The sequence below is a fragment of the Dunckerocampus dactyliophorus genome, chromosome 8, assembly GCF_027744805.1.
Source record: "Dunckerocampus dactyliophorus isolate RoL2022-P2 chromosome 8, RoL_Ddac_1.1, whole genome shotgun sequence".
NCBI lineage: Eukaryota > Metazoa > Chordata > Actinopteri > Syngnathiformes > Syngnathidae > Dunckerocampus > Dunckerocampus dactyliophorus.
Genome location: NC_072826.1, coordinates 8590359 through 8617637, shown reverse-complemented (window position 1 = coordinate 8617637; position 27279 = coordinate 8590359). Strand labels below are relative to the sequence as shown.

General features: G+C 40.1%; 3 protein-coding genes across 5 annotated transcripts in view; 1 reads left to right on the top strand and 2 right to left on the bottom strand.

Moving 5' to 3' along the window:
- Positions 1-18273, top strand: part of loxl2a (lysyl oxidase-like 2a) — a 32730-nt gene extending 14457 nt beyond the window's left edge. The window contains exons 4-14 of the mRNA XM_054784227.1: positions 917-1125; positions 3630-3846; positions 4102-4285; positions 6695-6846; positions 6922-7089; positions 12375-12540; positions 12671-12911; positions 12995-13110; positions 14952-15088; positions 15221-15332; positions 17186-18273. Coding sequence (XP_054640202.1) covers positions 917-1125; positions 3630-3846; positions 4102-4285; positions 6695-6846; positions 6922-7089; positions 12375-12540; positions 12671-12911; positions 12995-13110; positions 14952-15088; positions 15221-15332; positions 17186-17256 — 1773 coding nt within the window. The 3' untranslated portion in view covers positions 17257-18273. The remainder of the gene's footprint in view (positions 1-916; positions 1126-3629; positions 3847-4101; positions 4286-6694; positions 6847-6921; positions 7090-12374; positions 12541-12670; positions 12912-12994; positions 13111-14951; positions 15089-15220; positions 15333-17185) is intronic.
- On the bottom strand, positions 14707-23864 carry r3hcc1 (R3H domain and coiled-coil containing 1). The gene is made up of 8 exons (XM_054784222.1): positions 23835-23864; positions 22879-23015; positions 22377-22514; positions 20614-21082; positions 20371-20546; positions 20216-20286; positions 18972-19067; positions 14707-18852 (listed from the first exon to the last, which is right to left on the bottom strand). The coding sequence occupies exons 1-8, from the start codon at positions 23862-23864 to the stop codon at positions 18737-18739; spliced, it is 1233 nt and encodes a 410-aa protein (XP_054640197.1). The 3' UTR covers positions 14707-18736.
- Positions 23865-24006: 142 nt separating this feature from the next.
- On the bottom strand, positions 24007-27147 carry LOC129186208 (golgin subfamily A member 7-like). Of its 3 annotated transcripts, XM_054784231.1 has the most exons (6): positions 25798-27147; positions 25361-25483; positions 25135-25287; positions 24964-25065; positions 24820-24875; positions 24007-24734 (listed from the first exon to the last, which is right to left on the bottom strand). In XM_054784231.1, the coding sequence occupies exons 1-5, from the start codon at positions 25804-25806 to the stop codon at positions 24831-24833; spliced, it is 432 nt and encodes a 143-aa protein (XP_054640206.1). In that variant the 5' UTR covers positions 25807-27147; the 3' UTR covers positions 24007-24734; positions 24820-24830. The 3 variants fall into 3 exon arrangements, with proteins under 3 accessions (XP_054640206.1, XP_054640205.1, XP_054640207.1); XM_054784230.1 differs by having other exon boundaries at positions 24007-24875; XM_054784232.1 differs by having other exon boundaries at positions 24007-24875; positions 25390-25483.
- Between the last annotated feature and the right edge of the window lie 132 nt (positions 27148-27279).

Sequence of the window (27279 nt, the reverse complement as noted above, 5' to 3'; positions counted from 1 at the left end):
GTGCAAAGTTTGGCTCAGGGGAGGAAATGAACAATGGCAGAGTTATTACGTATTTGTTTTCCCGTATAGGTTGGGAGGTCAAAGGTTGTCGCAGGATTTGGCAGTCTTCAGGAAGACACGTGATACTCATCCCACCAGCTGGCCCTAGCTCTTTTTGGTTGCCCGTAGACCACCCGCAGACACTCTCTTAACCTAAACTTTGACAGCAGCTCATCACACAACAGTCCTCACCCAGTCAATATGAATGAACTGTTAGCATACTTAAATTACAGCACTCCAGATGACATAAAGACTCATTTGCATAAAAACATTTAATTAATAAAGCACGCAGACCTGTGCTTAATGTGATATGTGTGGTGAATCTTTACATTTGTGCCGTTTTGGTACTTTTGAAACACGAATGATGGAGGATAATTCCAGTCATCCAGCAGCGAAGGTCAAAAAACAAGTTTAAGCAAAGACTTTGTCCTTCATATCAACATTTTTACTTGACTCATTGTTATACTGGGGGTTACAGTTTGAAGCTAAAACGATGCCCTTCAACATTCACAGTCAGATTCCTGGAAGGCCTGTTGCATTCTTTGCAAATTGTATGTACATTTTATGAAGGACTACAGTGCAAGATAAGGTCTTATAAAGTCTGAATATAAGATTGTGGTGCTATTTGGCTAAGTTCACTGACTGGGTTAATAGTCACATGGTTATTTCATGGAAAAAATATATGGCTTTGCTGCACATGTTGAAGGATTGAATATATTCTATGTACATCTGAAACTGGGGGAAAAAAATAAGCACCACATACATTTTTATGCAAAGGAGAATTTGATCTTGTTTACTTGACTAGCGGTAGATGAGTAAAAGCTTTTGTAATTTCATTAATATTGTCTGACTAATTTAACATTGTTCTGTTCATCAGGGTTTGTCGGTACATGTGGAGGATGTGCGGATCAGGGCCACATACTCTCACAGAAAAAGGATTCCCATCACCGAGGGCTTTTTGGAGGTGAAAGATGGAGGCAAGTGGAGGCAGATCTGCAATGAGGACTGGACAGAAATGAACAGCAGAGTCATCTGTGGCATGTACGGCTTCCCTGGGGAGAAGCGCTTCAATAATAGACCTTACAAGTGAGTAATGGCATTGATGTGCCAATATAAACATTTAGCTGATAGGGGCTTGAAAGTGGACAATCACCATTTGTTAATGTGAACTACGTTTCCTGCGCCATAGCAAACTGATGCAAGCGGAGAGTTTGTTGCATAACTGTGTTATCTCCTGGTGGTCGTCACTTAACCCTTCAATCACCCTCCTCACTGAGATAAAGCAGACACAAGTCTGGAGATACTTGACTCAAAGCCAAAAACAAATTCTAACGGATGAAGGCTGCGCCATGCATGCTGTCTCTTGGGTGCATCTAGTTGTTGCTCCCTTTGAGCCAGAATGGTCAACAACGAATATGTGACAGAACAATTTGCGTGAAGTATTATTCCTTAAGGAAAGTATTTTCATACTTTGCGCGCAGAAAACATGTTTTTATGACCTTCAAAATACGTTTTTGAACATTATTACAACCCTTGAGACATGAAATAACACCTCGATTGTCATCTTTACACTCATATTACCTAATATCGTAGACATAATAAGAGTAAATAAGCCATTTAAGACATAAATAAGACTTGTGCTTGTGTGTGTTGCTATAAATGTGTTCCCTAGGGGAGCAGAGTGAGGGGAGAACAGGAAGTGACGTCGGGGGTTGAGAGTTGAGTTTCATCTTGCCGTCTCAACATTAGCCTGTGTTTTTATTGGGGATTATTGTGCCTGTTGTGATATAGTTCAAACCTGCAATGAAAGTCTTTGTCTTTTGAAAGTTCCGGTGATCAAGTATGGATTAGCGAACCTCAGAAATGCCTCAGAAATACATTTTATTTTGAAGGTGAGGCTCACTGTTTGTTATAGAAGTAAAAGACCACTTTCACCCTGTGTTTTCCAAGAAGCAGCCACTGAACAAAGTATTCCCACCAACAAAAGTGTAACAAACAGGTTAAATGTGACAAAAAAACACATTTCTTCAACCAATTCAAAGGCACATTCTGCTAAAAGCTAAAAATTTACTTTGAGGTCAGCCACAGTTGGTTTGCTTCAAGATGATGGCTTCCTGTGGACCATGGGGTCATGGGAATGTTATGGTTCTTTCACAATACTGCTTTTGTGCTCCTTAGAATTGACGACCGTCACAGCTAAGTGAAAAAGTCACTGTGGCCAGCACACTGTTGTTGTTGAGGAAAATTGGTAAAAGCCATATTTTCTCAACTAGTTTACACCTGTTTACATTGTTTGTGCAGTGTATCCTGAGATGTCTACCTGTGTTGATGGATTCTCTTTATTATGCAAGATAAGCTCTAACATAAACACCTCACTGTTTGACATGTTGATTATGTAATCCCGCTCACAATGTACACAGTACAATATACTATACAAATCATTGCTTTTTCTGGTTCTGTTTGACTGTCAGTCCTTTCAGGAATGCTATGCTATACCATAGAATGTGTTACATAACCACATTAGGATTCAAGTCTACTGTACAGGTTGTTACATGAACTGATACCTAAAGCCTCTCTCACAAAAATGACATTCTGTATTTGTGGGGAAAATTACCGTAAATTCCAGTGTATAATCCGCAAACACTAAATTTAGAGGAAACAACAGATTTCTACATATATAAGCCGCACCGGACTGTAAGCCGCACATGTCCACGTCATAAAATGGCATATTGTGGCACGCACAAGTCCGTGTAGACCAGGCAGCTATTTATTTGATAGGAGCCAATCATGAGCTATGAAAAAACGCACAACGAGCTTGTCAACCCATTGGAAATCGCAGGAGGTCATTTACTCAATATACCAGCCTGGTGTCATCTTACAGAGAACGCTAAACTCATCACATAGCAACTTAACACTCAAAAGGTATACCTCAGAAATATACACATAACATGTACCAATACGAGTTGTAAAAAAACAAACTATTTTAACGTTTTCCTATAATGCATTGCATTATAATGCAAAGTGAAGCATGCAAAGCATAATCCCATAAAGCAAAGCTTTTCATTGGAGCACAAGCGGCATAGAAAATGGATGGATGGATTTGCAGCGCCCTGGCAGGCACCAATGAATGCTTTGTTTGGAAGGAATGCATTATGGGAAAACTTTTTTTTTTAACGTTATTTTAAACTCATATTGGTACTTCTATTGTATATTTCCTAGCTACCTTTTGAGTGTTAAGTTGCTGTATGATGAGTTTAGCATTCTTTGTAAGATTACACCATGAGTCAGACTGTTGTATTGAGTAATGACCTCCTGCAATGACAAGTGGGTTGACAAGCTTGTTCATTGATAGCTCATGATTGGCTGCTTCCAAAGAAAGCGCTACCATTTCCTTATTGACTCGCACGTGGTACAGTATTTTAACAATTAGTAGTAGTTCTGAAGTAAAGGAGATGTCACGAGATTAGAATTTAGCCATAAATTAGCCCCACCGCCGTATAAGCCACAGGGTTCAACGTTTAAGAAAAAAGTAGTACGGTATTTTTTCGTTAACTATTTTATGACTGATTTAGTGTATATTTCCCTTCCAGATTACTAGCCAAGCGCCGAAAGAAGAACTTTTGGGGTTTCTCTGTCAACTGCACTGGCAACGAGGCCGACCTGTCTGACTGCAAACTGGGAAGGGAGATCGAGTTGAAGGGCAATAGCACTTGTGGGCAAGGCATGCCTGTAGTGGTCAGCTGTGTTCCTGGACGGACCTTTGCGCCCAGCCTCAGTGCCGGCTATAGGAAGGCGTACAGGGTGGAGGTTGGTGTCAGCATTGTGTCTACAATAGGCATAATCAAGCTTGCATAATCAATTAATTATGCATAGGCTAATGAAGACCCAGTTCTCATGTGTGATGGATTTATTACCTGCTGGTTAATAGAAACAATGTAGACATTTTCATCACTATGCACAGATGATAAAGTACACTATACTACTGTAAGCAGTTTCTATTTATCCATTTCTTTCAATGTCTTTTCTTGTTCACTGTTTCATTCTCATGGACCAACTGCTTAGCAACCCCTGGTACGATTAAAAGGAGGAGCCATGATAGGGGAGGGTCGAGTAGAGGTGCTGAGGAATGGCGAGTGGGGCACAGTGTGCGACGACAACTGGAACATTCAAGCTGCCACAGTGGTCTGTCGGGAGCTGGGCTTTGGCAGCGCGAAAGAGGCCATGACTGGCGCCAGTATGGGACAAGGTACTGTACACTCTCTGGGGAATATACTGCTCCAGTTCAGTCCTTTTGGGGGCACAAATGAGCATTACAAAGTGAACTGCCATACAAGTAAGCTTTTTTCAGTAGCTACTCAGTTTAGCCCAAATGCAAGTGGACTGTAATGGCAAAAAGTGACACGAATGTCCCCACTTAGCCGCTTTAGCTTTACCTTTCTATATATACTGTATCTATATCTATATATATCTATATATATATCTATATCTGTTCCAAATTACACTGGGCTATCCCGGAGCCCATCCACACAATCCAATCCACTTTATTTATATTGCACATTTTATAAACACAGTTTCCAAAGTGCTGCACAAACTAGAACTAGTAAAGCAATAAATAAGAAAAAGTAAAAGTACACATGAATACAATAAAAGCTCATAAATCAAATAAAAACAAGAACATTTACAACAACTATAAAAACAGGAAATAAAATAGATAAAAATTAAAAAAAGCTAAATAAATAAATAAAAACCAAGATGAGTAAAACCAAACAAAAACTAAAAAGATGACAATAAAAGACACAGAGGACCACAAAACTCGCGCCGAGTTACAAGCCAGAAAATAAAAGTGGGTTTTGAGACGAGACTTAAAGCATTCGACTGTGGGGCTGTTTTTACATGAGGGGGGAGAGTGTTCCACAGCTTGGGGCCGACAACAGAACAGGCCCGGTCTCCCCTGGTCTTAAGTCTGGTCTTAGGCACCACTAGTTGGAGCTGGCCTTCGGACCTCAAAGAATGCGCTAGAGCGTAAATTTGGATGAGGTCCGACATGTATTGACAGACATACAAACAAACAAACAAACAAACAATAATCTTAAAATCAATTCTAAATTCAACAGGCAGACAGTGCGGTGAAGCTAGAATTGGGGTGATGTGCTCCCTTTTTTTGGTTCCTGTTAAAAGTTCTGAAGTAACTGTACGCGCTTCTATTTAAATTGTGAATCGCACAAAATATGAAAATATGCACAAGAGTTCCAATGAACCGGATTCCAGCTGTGAAAATGACACATTTGGATGAAAAACTAAAATCTTCACCTGTTTTTGTCAGATCGCAGTCGGTCTAGACCTTAAATCAGCATATAAAGCCGCAAGCCAAACAGACAAAAGGCACAAGCAAATGTATGGACAATGCATTATTATGTTCAAAAACCTGACTCTGTGAAATGCAATATACTACTGTAAAACAATCACGTTTGCTGGAACAGTCTTCCTCCACATGTCCTCAGTGTGGATCTTGAGTAGATGAGCGTACAAAATGTTCCAGCACAGAAAAACAGCTGTTAAGGGTTCCAGATGAGGAATTCTTTTTGGAGAGTGCACAAGGTTTTTTTCATGAGTTGACCACTGGTTCCAAAAGAGTACCACACACACACTCAAAATAGATGATGATGATGCTTGTTTTTGGAAATCAGTGACTGTGAAGAAGTAACAAATAATGATTTCCACATTCCACACTGAATGAGTATATGTAATTAATGCAACCAGAACATTTTGACATGTCGTAAGTCCAGTTGAACATAATTTCGATCAACATAATTGATAATAGCTTCATAAGTAATTATTTAATTATTAGGTCTGTGGCTATTGTTTAGTTTTTGAGCATTATATAGTAAGTTGAACTTAAAATAATGGCTTCACAATTATGTAATGGTATAGGAACGGCATAGTATCTTTGTCATCATCATTGCCATGTCAACACTGGAACATCTGCTTTAGTGGTTAATGGTTAATAGATGGACTACACTAGCATTACTGTTTTGAGTGGTTGACTTGATATGAGTTTGATTCATTTGGGGCCACTTGAGAGCATGAAAAACACAATATTCCTGCTACTGTCGCTAAGTATGTAACAAAATATTTTGGAATTTCAATGAAATGTCATCCTGCGACTTGAGGGAACGTAATAAGTAACAACAGAAGCACTTTGCTCTGCTTGTTGATTTATTTCCTCCGGTGGCGAGCAATTTTCTGGTTGTCTTTACAGAGCACACATCACTGAGGACATTCCTCCTGCATGTTGGGAATACTTGCACATGTTATCATGGAACATGTCCGCCACTGAAATTCATTTTTTCTCTACTTGAAAATAAAGATGTTGTTTATAGTCCTTCACTTTTCCATTTGCCATAAACGAGTTAGCAAAAGTCTGGAATCTGGCTTTTTGTTGACTTCACTCAGGCGAGGCTGCTGCTGTTTAATTGTTGAACATGAAGTACTGGCCTGTGTTTCCCTCTGCTGTTGTGTAAAGTGAAGATCACATTTCCTCTTTCCAGTAAAGCTATTATAATCATTTTCCCATTATGTACATGATGTAAACTGCTCATCTGTCATATGTTCAAGAAAAATTAGAGTAATGTGCTTCTTGTGTTTGCCTTTGTAGGCATCGGGCCTGTCCACATGAACGAAGTGGAGTGCTCTGGCTTTGAGAAGTCTCTGACAGAGTGCCTCTTTAACCGCGATGCTCTGGGCTGTAGCCATGAGGAAGATGTGGCTGTCAAGTGTAATGTTCCTGCCATGGGCTTTAAGAACAGAGTGAGTCGCTCTTCGTACAAAATGATCACTATAAGATATTTGTTTTTTCTTGACACATGTCTGTCATCGACACAGCTTCGATTGTCTGGTGGCCGTAACCCCTATGAGGGTCGTGTGGAAGTTCTTACAGACAGGAACGGCTCTCTTGTGTGGGGCACAGTGTGTAGTGACAGCTGGGGAACCATGGAGGCCATGGTGGTGTGCAGACAGCTGGGCTTGGGCTTTGCCAGCCACGCCTTCCAGGTAATGCTTCTCTTCCCTTATTGACAAGGCCTGATTGATATTGCACCTAACCTGACTTCTCATGTCACAATATTTGGCTTTTACTGAGCAATAGCAACCCCTACTGACACAAATCATTTCAGCATGCAGGCAGAACACAGAACTCATAGCAATGATGGACTCATAGGTTCATATTCAACATTTTGTCTTTACACAGATAAAAATATTCTCTTTTGGTTTACAGTGTATGAGATTTATCAATATAATAATATGTTTATTGTTGTGTTTGTACCTTAGTATAAGGTGGAGTATTATACCGCGTTATAAATACTGTACAGTATATACAGTATTAAAATAAGGGGCCGCATGGTGGCCAAGTGTTTAGCATGTTGGCCACACAGGCAGGAGATCTGGAAGATCTGGACTGGACATCTCTGTGTGGAATTTGCATGTTCTCCCCGTGCGTACCTGGGTTTTCTCCGGGTACTCCGGCTTCCTCCCACATTCCAAAAACATGCATGTTAGGTTAATTGGCGACTCTGAATTGTCCATAGGTATGAATGTGAGTGTGAATGGTTGTGGATACTATATGTGCCCCGCAACTGATTGGCGACCAGTCCAGGAAGTACCCTGCCTTTCACCCAAAGTCAGCTGGGATAGGCTCCAGCATACCCCCACAACTTCTCAGCATTCTCTGTGTACTCTGGCTTCCTTCCACATTCCAATGATAGCCATGATAGGTTAAATGGAGGTATGAAGGGTTGTTTGACTAGAGTAAAATCTAAGAATAATACTCCTACATCTAGAATATGTAAAAACAATTTGCTTAAATCCAGCCTCATAAAAGCAGATTTTATCTCCATTTAGGAATGTTATAAGAACATTTGACTTACTCCTTACCTTGTAATAAGATCATTTTACTTAATTCTAGCTATGTGATTAAGAACAACTTGCTTATTTTAGGGTTCATTATATTCTTAAAAGTCACAAGAAAAATATTCCAGTTATAAGAAATCTAGCCAAGCAACTTTTGCTTACCCCATTGGCAGATTTTTTTGCTTTAAATAAGAGTGTCTCATTTAATATAATCTGGGTTTCTTTCAAATATGGCTGTTTTTGCAGTGTTGGTAAACCATTATTACAAGTAAGTCTTCTCCCACACAAGCAACCTGACCTTTGTTGATTCCTGAGGGGAAAATAAAGATAACGCAGGCTTGTAAATAGACTGCAGCTCAGGCGTATTAAAGCCTCAACACAGATGGTTGTTTACCCCCTCAGAGGCAGTGTTGTGGATGACATGGCATCTTATTTGAGGTTTACTACACTCTTTTACTACATCTCCACCGAGCGTGTGGCCATGGCCGAGCAGCATCGTAGGGCTGTTCAAGACCTCCTTAATTGAACTTAACTTCTATTTTAAGTCGAAAATGAGTGTGGTGTGTAACGTTAAAGATGTCCACAGTGGTCTGCAAAGTATGTGAGGGTCATTTATGAGAATGTATTTATTTAATAGGGTCAGTTCCTCACTCAAGTACTTCATGTCAAGGAATGACGCACTCACATTACACAATTACATTAACAATACTAAGGACATTCAATACAAGAGTAGAGCCAAAGTTGAATAAGCAAATTGTAGTTGTTTGCTGTCCGTATATTATCAGGCCACTTGCTGGTTCAGGGAGGGACTGCGGCATCTTTTATACTGATGTGGGGGGAAACAATTCCATTATGTCTCAAAGAGCAAACAGGCAGTAGATGCAACATTAATGCTGCTGACTAACAAATCAACCAATAAATTATAATCGAAACAATTCGCTTTCAGCTTGTCAGGGGTCGTCATTTTACACTACATACTGTACATATTTAACTAAATGTTGATTATGGGGAAACTCAGTGATCAATTATTTGATTGTTAGTTTTTAAACATTATGTTTAATTAGATGTTAGACTCTCAATGAATGTTCTGAACTCCTGTTTCGATGCCAGTGTTGTATTGAGCAGACTAATGCTGCCCTTGTGGAGGTCACGTTCCCACAGTTGACGTCATGTTCGTCATGTGACGTCATGTTCTGATGTTCTGACTGATTCCACAGCGCCCCTACTGGTTGTATCAAGTAGTGCACTCCCTTTTGCCTCAATTCACAATTACTGTAATCAAATACAAATCCCAGACAATCAATTAATATATATTATATATTATTATGCCCATCTCTTGTGATGATGTTCAGTTTTATCAGGTGCTCTCGACTCTTCTGGGTTTTACTATGAAATACTACAGCATGACACCACACCACCACCACCATCAACAGATGGAATAAATGACACCAAAATACAGCTTTACTGCTCTACTGCACGCCTGTCACTCTCCTTAACTCACATGCGAAATGAGATCTTTCTTTTCCATCAGACTTTCTGTCTTATAAATCCCCCACATCAGTCATCTCGGAAAGTCTGACTTTTTTAAGGAGGTTTCCATGTGGTCGAGTAAAGAGGCTGAGTTAGGACTTTGGGGACAACACATCCGCACTTCACGTGTCCTATACTTTGTGATTTGCATTGCCTCATAGCACAACTGGAGTCATTTATCAGTGAGATGATTCTGTTTCAAAATGTTTCCACATGTGAATCATTTGCAAAAAAAAAACCCTTCAGTCTGTGAAGCCAGGTGAGTAAAGCATTTGTTGTGTAAATATTTAGAAAACTGTGCTTATTTGCAGAACAAAAGGTGGATGATGCCTGCAACTAAAGCCAGGGCCACCCCTGGAGAAGATGGGGCCCTAAGCCAGGGGTGCCCAAAGTGCGGCTTGGGGGACATTTGCAGCTCGTGGCTGTTTTTATTGGCCTGCGGCACGTTCTAAAAATATAATTTAACAAGAAAACTAAAAACAAAAAAACAACAACATCATGAATGGAAAAATCAACAGTAATTCTACAGGAACAAAGTCAAAATAGTAAGAGAAAACAGTTGTAATCTAACATCAAAAAGTTGTAATTGTACAATAATAATGTTGTAAAATTAGGAGGAAAAATAACATCATTTTCGTAGCATTTAGTTGAAATATTAGACAAAAAAGACATTTTTTAAAGTTCTAATATTACCAGAAAAACAAAACAACTAATAAAGTTGCAATATTTTTAAAATTAAGTTGTGGAAAAGGCTATGATATTATGAGAATAAAGGCAAAATATTATGGCAATAAAGTCATAATTATGAGGAAAAAAATAGTTGGAAAATTTAAGAAAAAACAGTAGAAATGGGAAAAAAAACAGCTGTAATTATACGAGAATAAAGTGAAAATATTATGAGAAAAAATCATATTCTAGTGAGAAAAAAAGTCACACTTTTACGAGAATAAACTCGTAATACTTTGAGGAAAAATAATGTAATTTTAGTAGTGTACTAGTAGCTGAAATAATAAAAGAAAAATATGTTCAAAATGCCATAATATTATGAGAAACAAAACGAGATAAAGTCAAAATATTATGCAAATTAAATCATAATATTACGAAAAGAACATTTATGAAGATTATTTAAGAAGAAATCGATGCATCGATTTATATTCCTATGATCCAACTACAACGATCTGTGTTTAGCAAGTTTCCATTCCGGACAACATATATTGATCTAACATTGTTTGAAAGGGAATGAATCGATTTAATCAATACTTGGAAATAAAGCATTGGATTTAAGCACAGCAGGCTTTATATGGATGTGTGTGTTTTTTTTAGCACTTTTAATGATAAAGACGTTAAACGTTCCTCGATTCAGTCTGCCTGTCTGTGACGTCATCGTCTTCCGGGTATGTGGTGGTCATGGGAGATGTAGTGGACCTCTCAAATACAGTTGATTGGCTTCTTCTTCTTTTGGTCAGTTGAGTCACTTCATTCAGTATTCATATTTAACTCATCCGTCCTTATTTGAAACTCCTTTTAAGTGGCATTTATGGAGACAATATGCAAAGTAAGGACGTTTTGCACCCCTCTAGACGGTAGTTTACGGTCCAGTAGCAGTGACGCTTAGTGACGTCACCATCCAGCGCGGTGTTTCCAGGCCAAAACACATACAATATGTGTGCTGCAAAACTTCTGTCATTTGTGTATTCTTGCTAGTTGCTGCATTGTTCTTTCAGGTTTGGATTTCACCAAAGTAAATAATTAATCATGGCAAGCTATACCACCCTCTGTTTATCCTGATTGTGTATTGCATTTTTAACACATTTTTTTGTACTCATTGGTAATTTATTCTTAAGTATGTCAGCAGCAGGCCCAGACAACATCTCGCAGAACACACAACCTCATCAAGGACAGCACACATCCACAACACTCATTATTCACACTCCTACCGTCAGGCAGACGCTACAGGAGTTTGAAGTCCAGGACCACAAGGCTGGCAAATAGCTTTTACCCACAGGCCATCAGGCTTCTCAACGAAGCACTCACACACGCCGCACGCAACACACACTCATAGCACTTTATTTATTTATTACTTATTTATTTGTATGAATGTCTCTTCTTTTTGTTGCTACTTAATTTATTGGTATATATGTTTATGTTTCTTATGTTCTTATTCTTTCTTGTGTTTTCTTTCTTTTCTTGGGAGAATGAACAGAATAAGATTTTCATTGCATGGTATAACTGCTGTTTTACCATGCACATGACAATAAAACTCTCTTGAATCTTGAATCTTGAACATTAAAAATAATTTATACCTGATTCCCTTACAAAAAACAACGAGGAATCTAGGGAACTTCACCTGCACTGTATTTATTTCACAGTCACCATATCGTCCGAATCGAATTGAGTCGTTATTAAAACAAATCGTTACACCCCTATTGGAATTTTTTTTTTAAAACAGCAAAAATGGGGAAACGATCAAAGACCAAAGTTTATATTAATAAAACACTTTTTCATCTATATGACAAACTGAGATGCAATTTTTTTTTTGAAATATGTGTAACTTGTTAGCATATCTACATGTGTTGGTTTACACAAAATCAAAGTGGCCCTTGCATCCTTTCATTTTTCAGTATGTGGCGCTGGAAAAAGTTTGGACACCCCTGCCCTAAGCAGAACTTGGTAACCTCAAGCTGAATTAAAATGAAATCTTACAAAGAAGTAAAAGAAGTTCAAGACAACAAAACATGTAGAGTTTGTGCTAGCAAACTGAGCATGTGTGGCCTTGCCCATGAACACTATGGATCACTAAAATTGTTCCTTCAAGGAGGTTTATGTAAAAGCACTTGCTTGAGCTGTAAAGTGCTATTGCAGTTATTTCATGTCTGCTTTCTGTTCTTCTGTGTCATCAGGAAACATGGTACTGGCAAGGCGATTCTACAGCTGATAACATTGTGATGAGTGGCGTGAGATGTTCCGGAACTGAGCTGACTCTGGATCAGTGTCTGCATCATGGGAAACATATAGAATGTCCTAAAGGAGGAGGACGCTTTGCTGCTGGGGTCTCCTGTACTCTAAGTAAGGAGGGGTCGTTATATTAAGTAAATGTGCAGCATCCCGTGAATCAAACCTGGCTAAATAAATAATAGCTTGTGGAATATCTTAGATGGTTCCCAACCAGAATGTGTTGATGCTCTGTCCCATGCAGCGGCCCCTGACCTGGTCCTGAATGCCCAAGTAGTGGAGCAGACCACCTATCTGGAGGACAGACCCATGTACGCCCTCCAGTGTGCCCAGGAGGAGAAGTGTCTGTCCAGCAGTGCAGACGATGCCGATCAGAACGCTTACCGCCGTTTGCTCCGCTTCTCCTCCCAGATCCACAACAATGGCCAGTCAGACTTCAGGCCACGGGCCGGACATCAGTCCTGGGTGTGGCATGAATGCCACAGGTGAGACCTCGACAAAGACTGATGTTCATTTATGACTCACAGGTTGATTTGTTTTTATTTACACCATTTGTTCTTGTGCACAGACATTTCCACAGCATGGAGGTGTTCACCCACTATGACTTGATGAATGTGAATGGAACTAAAGTGGCAGAGGGTCACAAAGCCAGCTTCTGTCTGGAGGACACATATTGTGATGAAGGTAATTCCATCACCCACTATATGCTGTACATATACTGGTAGTTCATGGACTTTTATCCTTTATTAAATGTAATACCATATTTATTAGAGACCTTGACTTGTTTGGGTGCACCGTCCACTTGAACCAAAATATACAACTTTTCTCCACTCAGGAAAAAAACAACTTTTACTATGTTTGCCAGGGGCAGACTTACCATTAGGCAAACACAGGCAAATTGCCTAGGGCTACGAGATTTCTAGGGGTCCCCAAAAGTCAAGAAAAACTGTTTTTTTTTTTTTTTTTTTCTTTGATTGAAAGTACATGTTACTGTTATAGTCTTAATTCACGTGCTTAAAACTACATCAAAATGCGTAATCTATCATGATCTTGATGATCCGCTTCTGCTCCTCATGCAATGGACTATTCCATGCATGTGCAGATTGATTCCGGAAGTTTTGTTGGCTTGCTTTGGAGAAAACTGATGCGGAGTTACCCCAGTGGAGTGGAGAAGAGGAGAAGGCGACAGGGAAACAAACAGTTTAAAAAAGAAAAAACTGCAGTTTTTAAATGAAACTTTTTATTATTAAGGGAGAAAAAAATCCAAAACTACATGGCCCTGTGTGAAAAAGTGATTGCCCCCCCGTGAAATTGTAACTTTAACCGAGATTAATTGAGATCTATCAGTCTGGAAAAGGTTATAAAAGCCATTTTTACAGTGTTGGGACTCCAGCAAACCACAGTGAGAGCCATTATCCACAAATGGCGAAAACATGGAACAGTGGTGAACGTTCCCTGGAGTGTCCGGCCAAGACAAAAACACCCCAAGAGCGCAGTGACGACTCATCCAAGGGGTCACAAAAGACCCCACAACAACATCCAAAGAACTGCAGGCCTCACTTACCTCAGTTAAAATCAGTGTTCATGACTCCACCATAAGAAAGACACTGAACACAAACGGCCAGCATGGCAGAGTTCCAAGGCCAAAACCACTGCTGATCATTAAGGTTTGTCTCAATTTTGCCAGAAAATATCTTGATAAAACCTTTGGCAAAATAAACTGTGGTCTGACAAGACAAAAGTTAAACTTTTTGGAAAGTGTGTGTCCCATTTGTTTGGCGTAAAAAAAAACCCATTATACCAACAGTCAAATATGGTGGTGGTAGTGTGATGGTCTGGAGCTGGTTAGTTGCTTCAGGACCTGAAAGACTTGCTGTGATAAATGGTACGATGAATTCTTCTGTCTACCAAAAAATCCTGAAGGAGAATGTTCGGCCATCTGTTGGTGACCTCAAGCTGAAACCAACTTGGGTTCTGCAGCAGAACAATGATCCAAAACACACCAGCAAGTCCACCTCTGAATGCCTGTAGAAAAACAAAATGAAGACTTTGGAGTGGCCTAGTCAAAGTCCTGACCTGAATGCTCTTGAGATGCTTCATGGCGCTTCATGCTGGAAAACCCTCCAGTGTGGCTGGATGACAACAATTCTGCAAAGATGAGTGGGTCAAAATTCCTCCCCAGCGCTGTAAGAGACTCATTGCAAGCTTTCGCAAATGCTTGATTGCAGTTGTTGATTGGATTGTTTTTTTTTTCTCCCTTAATAAAAGGTTTCTTTTAAAAACTGCATTTTGCGTTCAGTTGTGTATGACTTGGCTAATATTTACATTTGTTTGATGATCTGAAACATTTAAGTGTGACAAACATGCAAAAACATCAGGAAGGGGGCAAACACTTTTTCACACCACTGTACTGTATGTAGGTCGACAAGTTGCACAGGTGTACCTAATAAAGTGGCCTGTTAAGGAATATTCACTGATGATGGCTGTTCACAATGAGATGATCTTTTCGGTCTTAATGCTGACAGGCATCCAGAAGAGATACGAGTGTGCTAACTTCGGAGCGCAGGGCATCACTGTGGGCTGCTGGGACACCTACAGGCATGACATTGACTGCCAGTGGATTGACATCACTGATGTTCCACCTGGTGACTACATCCTCCAGGTAGAACACGCTGCTCTCGCTGTCACTCAGGCTGCTGGTACAATTAGATGAGCACCAACAAGATGTAGTTCAGCATTAGTAGAATGCCTGTGCGCCAAAAACAACTGCTGCGGGTGTTGTCTGCTCTTCCAGATCGTGATAAACCCCAATTACGAGGTGGCAGAGTCGGACTACTCCAACAACATCATGAAGTGCCGCAGCCGATACGACGGAAATCGCGTGTGGACGTACAACTGTCATATAGGTAAACTTTTTACTACCTCTCATAACCGCCATGTTAAGTCACTGAAACTGAAACCTGTTGAATACAATCCGGTGATGAGGTCGTAACGTTTGCGTTTCTGTTCATATTCAGTGAATGTTAAAATAATCAGATTATTTTAATACTCCGTCGTAACAGGCATTGCCTGAGACAGCTATGAAAAGGAGGGACTTATATGACATTTGTCCTTGGGCAAAGGTAACATTATGACTTTTTTCTTGTAAATTTGCGACTTTTTATCTCGTAAATGTACGACTTTTTTTCTCGTAAATGTAAAAAAAAAATTCTCTGAAATTTACAACTTTTTTTCTCATAGATCTATGACTTTTATTCCCAAAAATTTATGACTTTTTTCCCCATACATTTACGACTTTATTCTCGAAATCTCAGACTATTTTAATACTCCGTTGTAACAGGCATTGCCTGAGACAGCTATGACAAGGAGGGACTTATGTGACGTTTGTCTTCGGGCAAAGGTAATATTACGCCTTTTTTTTCTCGTAAATTTACAACTTTTTTGTCATAAGTCTATGACTTATTTTCCATAAATTTACAACTTTTTTTCCCCGTAAATTTATTACTTTATTCTCGAAATCTCAGATTATTTTAATACTCCATCGCAACAGGCATTGCCTGAGACAGCTATGAAAAGGAGGGACTTATGTGACGTTTGTCTTTGTGCAAAGGTAACGTTACAACTTTTTTCTTGTAAATTTCTAACTTTTTTTCCCGTAAATGTACAATTTTTTTTCTCTGGAATTTACAACTTTTTTTCCCATAAATCTATGACTTTTGTTCCTGTAAATTTCCGACTTTTTTCCCGTAAATTTACGACTTTATTCTCGAAATCTCAGACTATTTTAATACTCCGTTGTAACAGGCATTGCCTGAGACAGCTATGAAAAGGAGGGACTTATGTGACGTTTGTCCTTGGGCAAAGGTAATATTACGCCTTTTTTTTCTCGTAAATTTACAACTTTTTTTCTCTGACATTTCCAACTTTTTTTCCCATAAGTCTATCACTTTTTTCCTGTAAATTTACGACTTTTTTACCCGTAAATTTACAACTTTTTTTCCGTAAATATATGACTTTATTTTTGAAATCTCAGATTATTTTAATACTCTGTTATAACAGGCATTGCCTGAGACAGCTATGAAAAGGAGAGACTTATGTGACGTTTGTCCTTGGGCAAAGGTAACGTTACGACTTTTTTTCTCGTAAATGTACAATTTGTTTTCCTTGAAATTTACAACTTTTTTTCCTCATAAGTCTACGACTTTTTTTTTGTATAATTTCTGACAAAAATGAGACAAACTCTGTTTAAAACTTAACCTTTTGTTTTATTGGCAACATTCACTGATTCTTTTGGATCAGCGGCTTTAATCAGTGTGGATGGACTTCCATGTGATCAGCTGTTTCAATGGTTTTTCAATTGTTTTGTTGGTTTATTGCAAATGACTGAAATAGATCCCCGCTGTTCGTGGGGGCTAAATTCTCAGGCCACCCACGAATGGCGACACTGCGAGTGATCAACAGCCTAATTATGGAGGTTAGGAGCGCTAAATGTCAGATTTTCCCACAAATAAAAAATGTTTTGATCAAATATCCGCAAATTTGCAGGGTCACAAATGCCGATGGTGAATATGCGGAGATCCACTGTACTACAAATCCAGTCAAACCTCGGTTTTTGTACGTTTCCGTGGAATATTTTATCTACAATTTTGCCTCCGTTTTTGTACACTGACTTGGTTTTCGTGCAGTATTGTACGTAACAATCACCCTCCACGTTGCTGTAATGTTTGTCTAGTCACTGTCAATTTCTCTGCATTCACAGGCGGCTCACGGAGCTCAGAAACAGAAGAAACATATCCTGGACTGCTGACCAATCAGCTTTCACACAGGTAGAACATGGATGGACAACACAGACGGATTGATGCATGGACAGACGTTTCCCAACCACTATAGAAGAAGGAGGGCCATGGGAGCCAGAGCTGAACCGCTACAATGAACAGTAGCCATGTTTGAATGAATACATTCAAATGTGCATTTGCAACTACTCCATTCACAAAAACATTTTCATAATGAATTGGGACATGGAATGATGGCGTTTTAATCTGATGCAGGGGAATGTGGGGGGTGGGGGGTTATGGACCAAAAGCTAGGCTCCATGGTTTTGATTCCAACAGTAAATCACATGTAATGATTGCTCTGCAGAAGTGAATGTGACCAACTACAAACTGCTCTTTTTCATGTTGATATACTGTCAGTAGGGCTAAAACTAGCAATACTTTTACAAACTCACTGTGAGGAAAATGTGTCCGCCACATCCGGCATAGCTCTTATTGTGTCTTTGTTGAAATGTGCCTTTTTTGACTTGGTGCTTTTTCATAAATACGTCAGGGAACGTTGCAGCAAATAGTTTTTGTAAATGAAATGTGCCAACAGCTGCCTTATAATCTCATCATTAGAAGAAGAAACCTGAAGAAGTCTGGGTTTTTTTTCCAGGAAAACTATGAGGTGCTACATCTTCTAAAGTACGATTTACTTTTAGGCTGTCAGTAGAATAGAAGCCCCAACTAGTACGAACCATCTATTCCTCCAGCATTTCCTACTCCAAATACTTGACCTGACCTTTTATTTATTGACGTTTTTATTTTCACTTTGTCTGCCAAGCATGCATGAAGCCCTCAGCTATCTTTGTCACCATGTTGGATTGTGTTAAATTATTGCTGTCAGGGACTCTGGTGCCTCAAATGTGTGTGAACATTTTTGGTTGTTTTGTAAATGACTATTTCGATGTGACAAATTCCCTTCATTTTATAAGGGTGTCAGTCGCTCGTTGCCTGACAGATGTGTGGAGATTTTATTGTTATATGGGGAAAAAAAATGCATGATGTTTTCTGTAATAAAAGTAGACGGTGAAAGCGCAGCCTGTTATTTTGTATTGTGGTCACTTGATGGCACATTTTTTACTTCTGTTCTTTAACTTGAATGCCACTTAAACAGCTTGTAAAAGTGATGCCTGCAACGTGACAGCACACTAGTTACGGTTCGATATGGCATTCTGTAGGATAACCCAATGGAGGCAAACCTTGAACAACATCATATACAGGAATACAGTATATTCTTATTGAGAGCAAACTCTGTAGAGTTATGACTGATATACATGCTAATGTTCCAATACAACAGTAAATGATGCTTGGACCGAAGCATCTGGCTTTTGAAGTGATGATGACATACAATATGACAGGCGAGGAGAACAAAGGGCATATGATAAAAAGTAACGACATACAAATGTCTTGTATGAATGAGCATTGAACTGCCAATTTGATGTTATACGTAGAAATGTCTTTGTCACATTGTTCAAGTTCATCTGTTCATCCTGTCAGTAGCTCTGCCCTCGTCCGCGTCCTCGTTCCTTCAGGCCCAAGGCTCGGCCCACCATCCGCCTGGCAACAGCGCTGTCTGTCTTCGGGCGGTCCTTCACTGGCTGCATGAACTCTGGAGGCCACAAAAACAGCAGTTGATCCACTTGTCCTCATGATCCTACAGCCACTCAATACAAGTGCTCAATGTAGCTTCAACAAGGAAAAAACAAACAAATATCTTTTCTGTCCAACCTGCCCTGCTGACGGCCTTGCCTTTGGCCTTTTTACTGCCTTCAGCCAGTGCTCGCGCTTTCAACAGAGGATGGCAGATTGAGAGGGCATTCAGTGCTATTTACACAAACAAATAAACATTTTTAGCATTTTCTCTGACATTGACAGCAATAGTTCAAGCACTCCAATTCATTTGACTTCCCGGGTATTTTGTGGGACGTTTTAGTCTCCGCAACACTAGGCGGCGATATGTTTGTCTAGCAGTGGGCCTTTTTTGGTTGTCTTATTCCAACACAAGGTCGCTAATTGGAAATACTGCAAGTTTCCGCCAATAAAGTCTAAATCATAATTAACAAATTTATTTTGTTAAATATAGACATTAAGACATTTCTGGCATTTTATTACGAGAATCTTTTATGCACCTACAGTATGAACACCGTCTCCTTTTATGTGGGAAAAAATGAACCTTTTTAAAAATTAGACAATGAAATAATAAGGTTAGTTTGCAATAAAAACAAAGGAAATTATATTTCTTAGCTGCTTGACAGCTGCACTAGCGTCATAACGCTGTTGCTCACCAACCCTGAAATTTACAGCTGTTTTTTTTTCACAAGTATGACTTTTTTCTCGTAAATTTATGGGAATAAAGTCGTAAATTTAAAACTTTTTCTCGGAAATGTACAATTTTTTTTCTCTGAAATTTACAACCTTTTTTCCCATAAATTTACGACTTTATTCTCAAAATCTCTGATTATTTTAATACTCCGTCGCAACAGGCATTGCCCTTATGTGAGGTCTGGCCTTGGGCAAAAGTAACATTACGACTTTTTTCTCGTAAATTTGTGACTTTTTTCTTGAAAATTTTCTACTTTTTTCTCGTAAATGTACCGGTACAACTTTTTTTTCTTGTAAATTTACAACTTTATTTTTTTTCAGTGTGGGCCTAATACTCCGTCAACATATTTGCTGTTAAAGTAGAATAATAATTCACATTATGATGTTCCAGACATCGAGTTGAAACAATTTTCCTTAACTGGACCTATTTAACTTTGAACTGAGGACTCCTGTACTCAGGTTTCAATTTCAAATGTGCGAGTATGTGAACGAGAGCCTTATGAAGGGCTAAAAGTCTGGTTTGCACAATAATTCTCAAGTAATTCCCAACCACTGTGCCGTGCCACATTATTATTCCACCAATGTTGTGCCACCAACGTCACTAGCGCCAAAGTCTGAGAATGATGTCAGGCTACTGTTCAGACTCTCACCTGCCTCCTCCGTGGAGAAAACACCCCGAGCGTGTGTGTTGTCCACCCACGTGATCTTCATTCCCCCATGACTAATGAGATACAGGAAGTGGTGCTTTACACTTATCGTTATCGTTATCAAGCAGGTGAGAAGACGCGAATGAAGCGTGTCCCACCTGTACTCGGTGAAAGCGTCCAAGAGGTCGTCCGTTTTCAGCATGGCTGGGAAGTCGTAGATCTCAATGACGTGGCGGAAGTTGTCGGGGTTGATGAGCACATTTTCATAAGTGGAGTAGTCGTTGTGTACGTGCGTCACTGAGAAGGTCGCTCCTTCTTTCAGGTGTTCCTTGATCTCGGGGGTGGATGCAGAAAGACACATGAGTGCGGGAAAGGCAAAGCATGGATACGTGAACTCTAACCTCTTCAGTCAGGTCACATGTGGCTGTGTCATCCTTGGCGTCCTCCTCCAGGCTCATGTCACTAAGACAAGACAGCTTGTTCTCCCATTGGAGGTGTTCACCTTCATGATCACTCGAAGTCAAGTCAGCTTCCTCTCCTCTCGAGGGGTCATCTCCAAGGGCGCCAGCCACTGCACGGGGGACGGACTCCTCTTTTAAATCGAGTGATGACTTCTCTGTGGTCTCGGATGAAGAACATGAGTTTGATGGGTCGCCGGGGGCTGGTTGTGGCAACTCCTGGTGGGAGTTTTGCAGGCGTGATCTCTCCCGAGCAGCTTTCGGGATGTAAAGCGCCTTGTCTGGCCTCTTGGGGGCTCTGCTTCGTGTTGAAGACGGAGGCTGAGCCTGCGTGTCCTCACCCCTTTTTTCAAGCTCCTCATCCAAGGTGGAGTTGCTCTCCATATCGTTGTCTTCTTCCCGTGTCTCGCCTCTACAAAACAAAGCATGCTAAATAAATGATTCCTAAAATAACGCTAACATGGATTTGCATTTCTTTCAGCATCATCATATGCTGGAACACAAGCTTTTGCACCATTCTAGAGGATCTTGGTGACTTCTAGCATGCCTTTCATGCCTTCGAGTGACTTCTACAACTCATCACGTGTCCCTTTAAGATTCAGAATGCACAGAATTTAGTTATTTCGGTGTTTGTTCAAATTGACCTCACTTACATCGGTGATGGTTTCATTTAAACCTAACTTGATTAGGCACAGGTGTAAAGAGTTCACCAATGTTTGGGGTACTTCCTGTTTTTATAGGGTAGATCTTAGGTTCCCAAAGGTCTTTGGGGGTACGTGAATAAAATATGAAAACCAGCTAGCGCCGAACTCTCACAATTACGGGCGCGCCTGAACGCCTCATTGCACAGAGCGCACGGCCATAGCAGAACGAAGGAAAGAGGATACATGATTTTTTTCCCAAGCTAGATTTCAGCTTCTATGTCAATCTAATCACTTCAGAATCAGAATCAGTAAGGCTGTTTCTTTAACCAATCAGATGTCAGATGTGCCTCACAGAGCCAGCTAGCTGGCCCGCAATAACGTCAGCATTTTCCGTACTCTGATTGCTTAACCAGAGCAAAAGAAGGTCAAGTTCGACAAGTTCAATGCTCTGTAACAATTCACGACACAATAACGCCCACAATGGCTGACGGAGGAGGAGGAGGAAGAGGAGGAGAAACTGACCTGGCGTTAGACATTCTTAAAAATCCATTTTCAACGCGGACTTTTCCGAAAAGCTAGACATGAAAGAAGATTTTTGACAACCCTGAAGCTAGCTAGCAAAGTTTGTTCACACTTAGTTTTTTTTGTTTTTTTTTCACGTTATGCGGTAAATTGATTGATTCTGAAATGCTCCAGATGATGTTGTAGTGTAGAGGTTTGGAGCCGTCTGAAGCTTGTTCACATTTATAGGCAGTTTATTTAATGCTGGAAGTTACTAGCAGAAATGCAGCTCAGGCGTATCAGTGACGATGCATGTGAAGATTAAGAGGGCCCCACTGAAGGCCCGGGTACCAAATGCACCGCCTGCCACTGGAAAAGTTGAGAAACCAAACTGTTTCGGGAATCCTAGTGCATGTAAACTGAAAACTGAGCAGTTTCTCAGCAATGTGTGTTGGATCTCAATAAATGCAATGTAATCCATCAGTCAGGAAGAGGCCTGATGCATTCAAAGGAGTCTGTTACGTTTTAGACTGATGACCATACAGCGTGTAGGGCTGGTACCTGAGCTGCAAGGGGCAAACCACCACCCGACGCCACCAGCTCTCCCCAACAGAGAAGGTGGTGAGCTCCGGCAGGTCCTCGATGGTCCTGTGGATCAGGTAGCGTAATCTGCTGGGTAGAGGGGGGAACAGGAGGACACTGGGGAGGGGCCCAAAGGAAGAAGGGGTCCATACTTAAGTGACTATGGAGCAAAGGTATCAACTGCTATGCTAATTTCTAAAGTTCCTTATTATTCAAATGCAAACAGTGACCCAGTACAAATGACCTACATGATGGTGCCAGGTTATATTTACCGCATGACAACATGCATGAAAATATTAAGAAGACAAACAAATGTGTATTGTAATTATGAAGCAAGCATGCTATTACTTGTTGCTGTAGTTTTGCTACACAGCATGTCAGAATACACCAGCTATATTGTTCTCTCAAGATGAATGTAATGCATCTCTTTTGTCCCCTTCATAAGTGCAGCTCTCTATAGAATACAATATTAGACAATTGCCTCTTGGGGATGCTCTTCTGGTATGTTTCCAGCTCATCCAAGACCTGGTGCACGAATTCATTCTCCTCCTTTGGTAGATAAACTCCATCGAACCAGGGGAACGCCAGCGTGAAGCTAATATTGCTGAACCGACTCTTCTAAAAAAAAAAGTTAATTGGAAAGGCAAATGAAAGTGTAGCTGCCCTGTGACGTAAGCTAGCAACTATTAGCAAACGGCTAAAGAAAAACGAAAGATGTTATTTTAATTTTACGGAAAATTGCTTCGATGCATTAAAAGATTGTAATAATAGTAAAAGTTACAAAGTTTAAGCAGTCGAATATGCCACAGAAGCACATTCTAGTGCAATCTAACACATTCGCCGGGTGAAATGTTTACTTGCGTCTTTTTCTGCACTTACGGTACGGGTACCGAGAGAGCTCAATACTCGTGTACTCTAAAAGGCGAATTGCCCTTTAAAGGATGATCATACGTGTTGTGTCTATAGCAAGTGTTTATAAAATTCGAATACTAAATTCTGCAATATTTAAATGTCAATGTATCCTACAGGGAAACCATGTAGTTCAAATCGCCATGTGCCATTGCCAAAACAATACATTTTATTTGGCTTCTCAGTTACTTGATTTACACCAGGCCTGCCCAACGTTTGCGAGTGTCGCGTGCTTTGATTTTTTTTTATTTTGCAAAAAGGCAAAAAAATATGTAAATTAAAATACCAAGCATTGTTATAATTACGGTCGCGATGGAAGAGTGGTTAGCATGTTGGCCACACAGTCAGGAGCTCAGGAAGACCTGGACTTGAATTTCCGCTTGGGCATCTCTGTGGTTTTTCTCCCACTTTCCAAAAACTTGCATGTTAGGTTAATTGGCCATAGGTATGAATGAGAGTGTGAATTGTTGTTTGTCTATATGCACCCCGCCTCTCGCCCAAAGTCAGTTGGGATAGGCTCCAGCATACCCCCTTGACCTGAAAGAGGATAAGCGGCATAGAAAACAGACGGATGGATGTTATACTTACCTATTAGTATCAATATTTCTGATTCATCATCATCTTTCTGCCACCTCTGGATCCAGGTGTTACTGTAGCAACCAAATAAACCATATTACACCAGAATGACAAGACAAAAATGTTTTTTATAACATGTACATGTACTGTATATTTATTAACATTCAATGATTGCAATCAATGTTAACTGCTGTCAGGATATACGAGCAAATGAAGTGATACATAAGGGCCACAAGGAAAAAGACCACCACGTTTTAAGGAAAGTACACCCACAATAGCAAGCATGAGTGGAATGTGGAGTGCTTTCTGTGGTGAGACGATCATACAAAACACATTCAATATAACAACATGTAGAAGAGAGCTGATTGGTTGTATTTTCAAGGCTGAAAGGATGCATTTCTGTACAAAGAACATATTAGCAAGTAAACATCAATTTAGGAGTCCCAAAACATCTCCACTTTAAAAAATTAAATAAAATGGATTTAGCCCCTTATCTCGATCCGCTACAAATTACATTCTTGCACAGATTTGCCTCAGCCAACAAGTTAATACTGCAAAGTACCACCTTCGTGATACACAGACCACTTGAGTCTATAGCAAACCCCACTAATAACTAGCTATTAGCAAAACTACACCTAACCGTTAAGAAGTTACATTTTACCCAATGGCACTATGTGAAAAGCCTAGTTTGGATCAGCTTGTGTTTAAAAAGACAGTCACCACATGTACGAAGAAATGGACAGGCCATCAGTGGGGTATAAAATATATAAATACAAAAAAAAAAGATCATCATTATATACATCCATTCAGGAGAGGCAGACATCTTGACGGTGTGTTTGTGCACGACTCATCCTGCACAGAAGAAATTATGGATAAGCACATAAATTATTACAAGGTATATCACATGGAAATTGATTTGACATCATATAAAACATACCCCAGTTTCCCTTATCTTGCAGAGTTAATACTGTCTTCAAAGATGGTAATTTCCACCTGAAAGATGGCCGGTTAAGGACAAATAAAAAAGGCATGTTATGTGGGTTGAATTTTTTGCTCAACTTATTTAACATTAAAAGGATACAACTCTGAGGCCTCGCTCTATGGGGTCAATCAGCAACAGTCCTCTGGGAGCGTAGATCTGCTCATTTTGGTCCTTAATATATCTGGACACCTTCCTTAACACCTGCACAAAGAAAGAACGTGGTCACTAATCTCAAAGCTCAAAATTGTGTGGGGAAACAAATGAACTTACCTTTTCATAGTGGGTCTCCACACAGAGGAATAAAGTGTAGGCAGTGAGGCAGGCCAGGATGCCCTCCATGTAAGACTTCCCCCCAATCTTCTCTGCTTCAGAATACAGGATGTTTAAGGTTTGGATGGTCTCCTCAAAGTGTTGCTTGTCCAACTAAAAGCAAAGGGGGAAAAACAAATTCGAGGTCAAAAAGCATTGCACTCAGGTTACACTTCCATCTGCGCACCCTTGATTCGAGTTCTGAAGGAAACTTGCTCTGGAATCTGCAAATAGTTCCCGAGCTGTAGTCTCTCTGGATAAACACCTTGGAGGCGACAACAGGTTTCTGGAGCTCATGTAAGCTGTGAATCTGCACAAACACATCAACATTAGTTCGCTTTGCAACACAAGCAGACAAAATAACAGTATTGTCTGTGTATAGCTAAACCAGCTAGTAATTAGCTGTCGTTGACGTTAGCAATCACTGCACAGTAATTGTAAAATGACGCCTCACTCTTGCTAATAACACTTAGCTGACGTATGGACAAGCTAGGCTGCGGTGAAATCGAACACGGTTTCGCGACATCACACACAACAAATGGTCCTAAATGTGTTGTTTATTTGGTTAGATACCCAAGACAACCCGGCTATGTTCAAATAGGCGTAAATACCAAAATGTCGTACCTCAGCCATGGTAGATGTTTCCCACTCTGTTGCTGCGCATCTGAACTGCGCAATTACGGCAACAAATGACGCCACTTCCTGCTTCCGTTTGCCCCAAATTAAAAGTTTCGCCTCGTGTAATCAATTTCACATTCGCATTTACAGCCGAAATTGTGTCCATTATCTTTGAAAGGTCACAGTTGCACTGATCTAAACTAATTAGGTATTTCAGGCAAACCAACCCTCAATATTCGTCCAATTATGTTGTCCATGTGTGTCTTACAAACTTGTATACATGTCGGACCACTGTCAATTGACAGTGATTATCAGCACTCCTGAAGGTAAGGTCAGTGTATTTACAACCCCTGGCAAAATTGATGGATATTCATTCAGTTGTTTAATTTTGTAGAAAAAAGCCTGTAATTTTCCAGAACTAACACCCACAGCAGATAAGATCGACTGGTTAGTCTGCAGTTAAAAAGGAGTGATCACGCCTTGCAGAGCTGTTGCACCTAGTGGACTGACATGAATCATCGCTCCAAAACCAAAGATGTCACTTGAAACAAAGGAGAGGATGAACAAACTTGTCAAAGAAGGTAAATCATCATGCAATGTTGCAAAAGGTGTTGATTATTTACAGTCAGGTGTGTCTCAAATCTGGACTAAGCACAAACATGGGAAGGTTGTTATTAAGACAAGCACACTGGTAGACCAAGGAGGACTTTAAAAAGGTCAAGACAGAAAACTTCAAGCAGTATGTCTTAAAAACAGAAAAATGCACAGCAAAAGAAATGAAGAAATTGGAGGAAACTGGAGTCAACATCTGTGACCGAACTGTAGGAAAAGTGCCTAAAGGAAATCCGATTTCAATACAGAAAAGCTAAACCAAAGCCATCATTAACACCTAAACAGAAAAAACAAAGGTTAGAATGTGCTAAGTAAATGCAGTGGTGGATTGTGGATGACTGGATGAAAGTCACATTCAGTGATGAATCGCGAATCTGCAGTGGGCAAGGTGATGATGCTGGAACGTGTTTGGTGCCGTTCCAGTGAGATTTATGAAGACGACTGCCTGAAGAAAACATGCACATTTCCACAGTCATGGATGATATGGGGCTGTGTGTCAGGTAGTCACTCATTTCATGGTCAATAAATGCACAAGTTACGTTGACATTTTGGACACTTCATATCCCATCAATGAAACAATGGTGGATGATCATCTTTTTTTCCAAGATGGTTATGGCCTGCAAATAGTCTGGATGTCAATCCAATTGAAAATCTATGGTGGAAGTTGAAGAAAATGGTCCACGAGAAGGGTCCACTCTGCAAAGCTGATGGGGCAACAGAAATCAGAGGAAGATAGACCCAGTTTGATGAAGAGTAAGAATTAACTTAATAAAACTAATTTGGGACTGCAGATTAAACCATATACTCAGTCCATTCACAATAGATATCCAGTTAGAACAAGCATCTCCAAGTTCTTCACAAGCCTCAAGTATATAG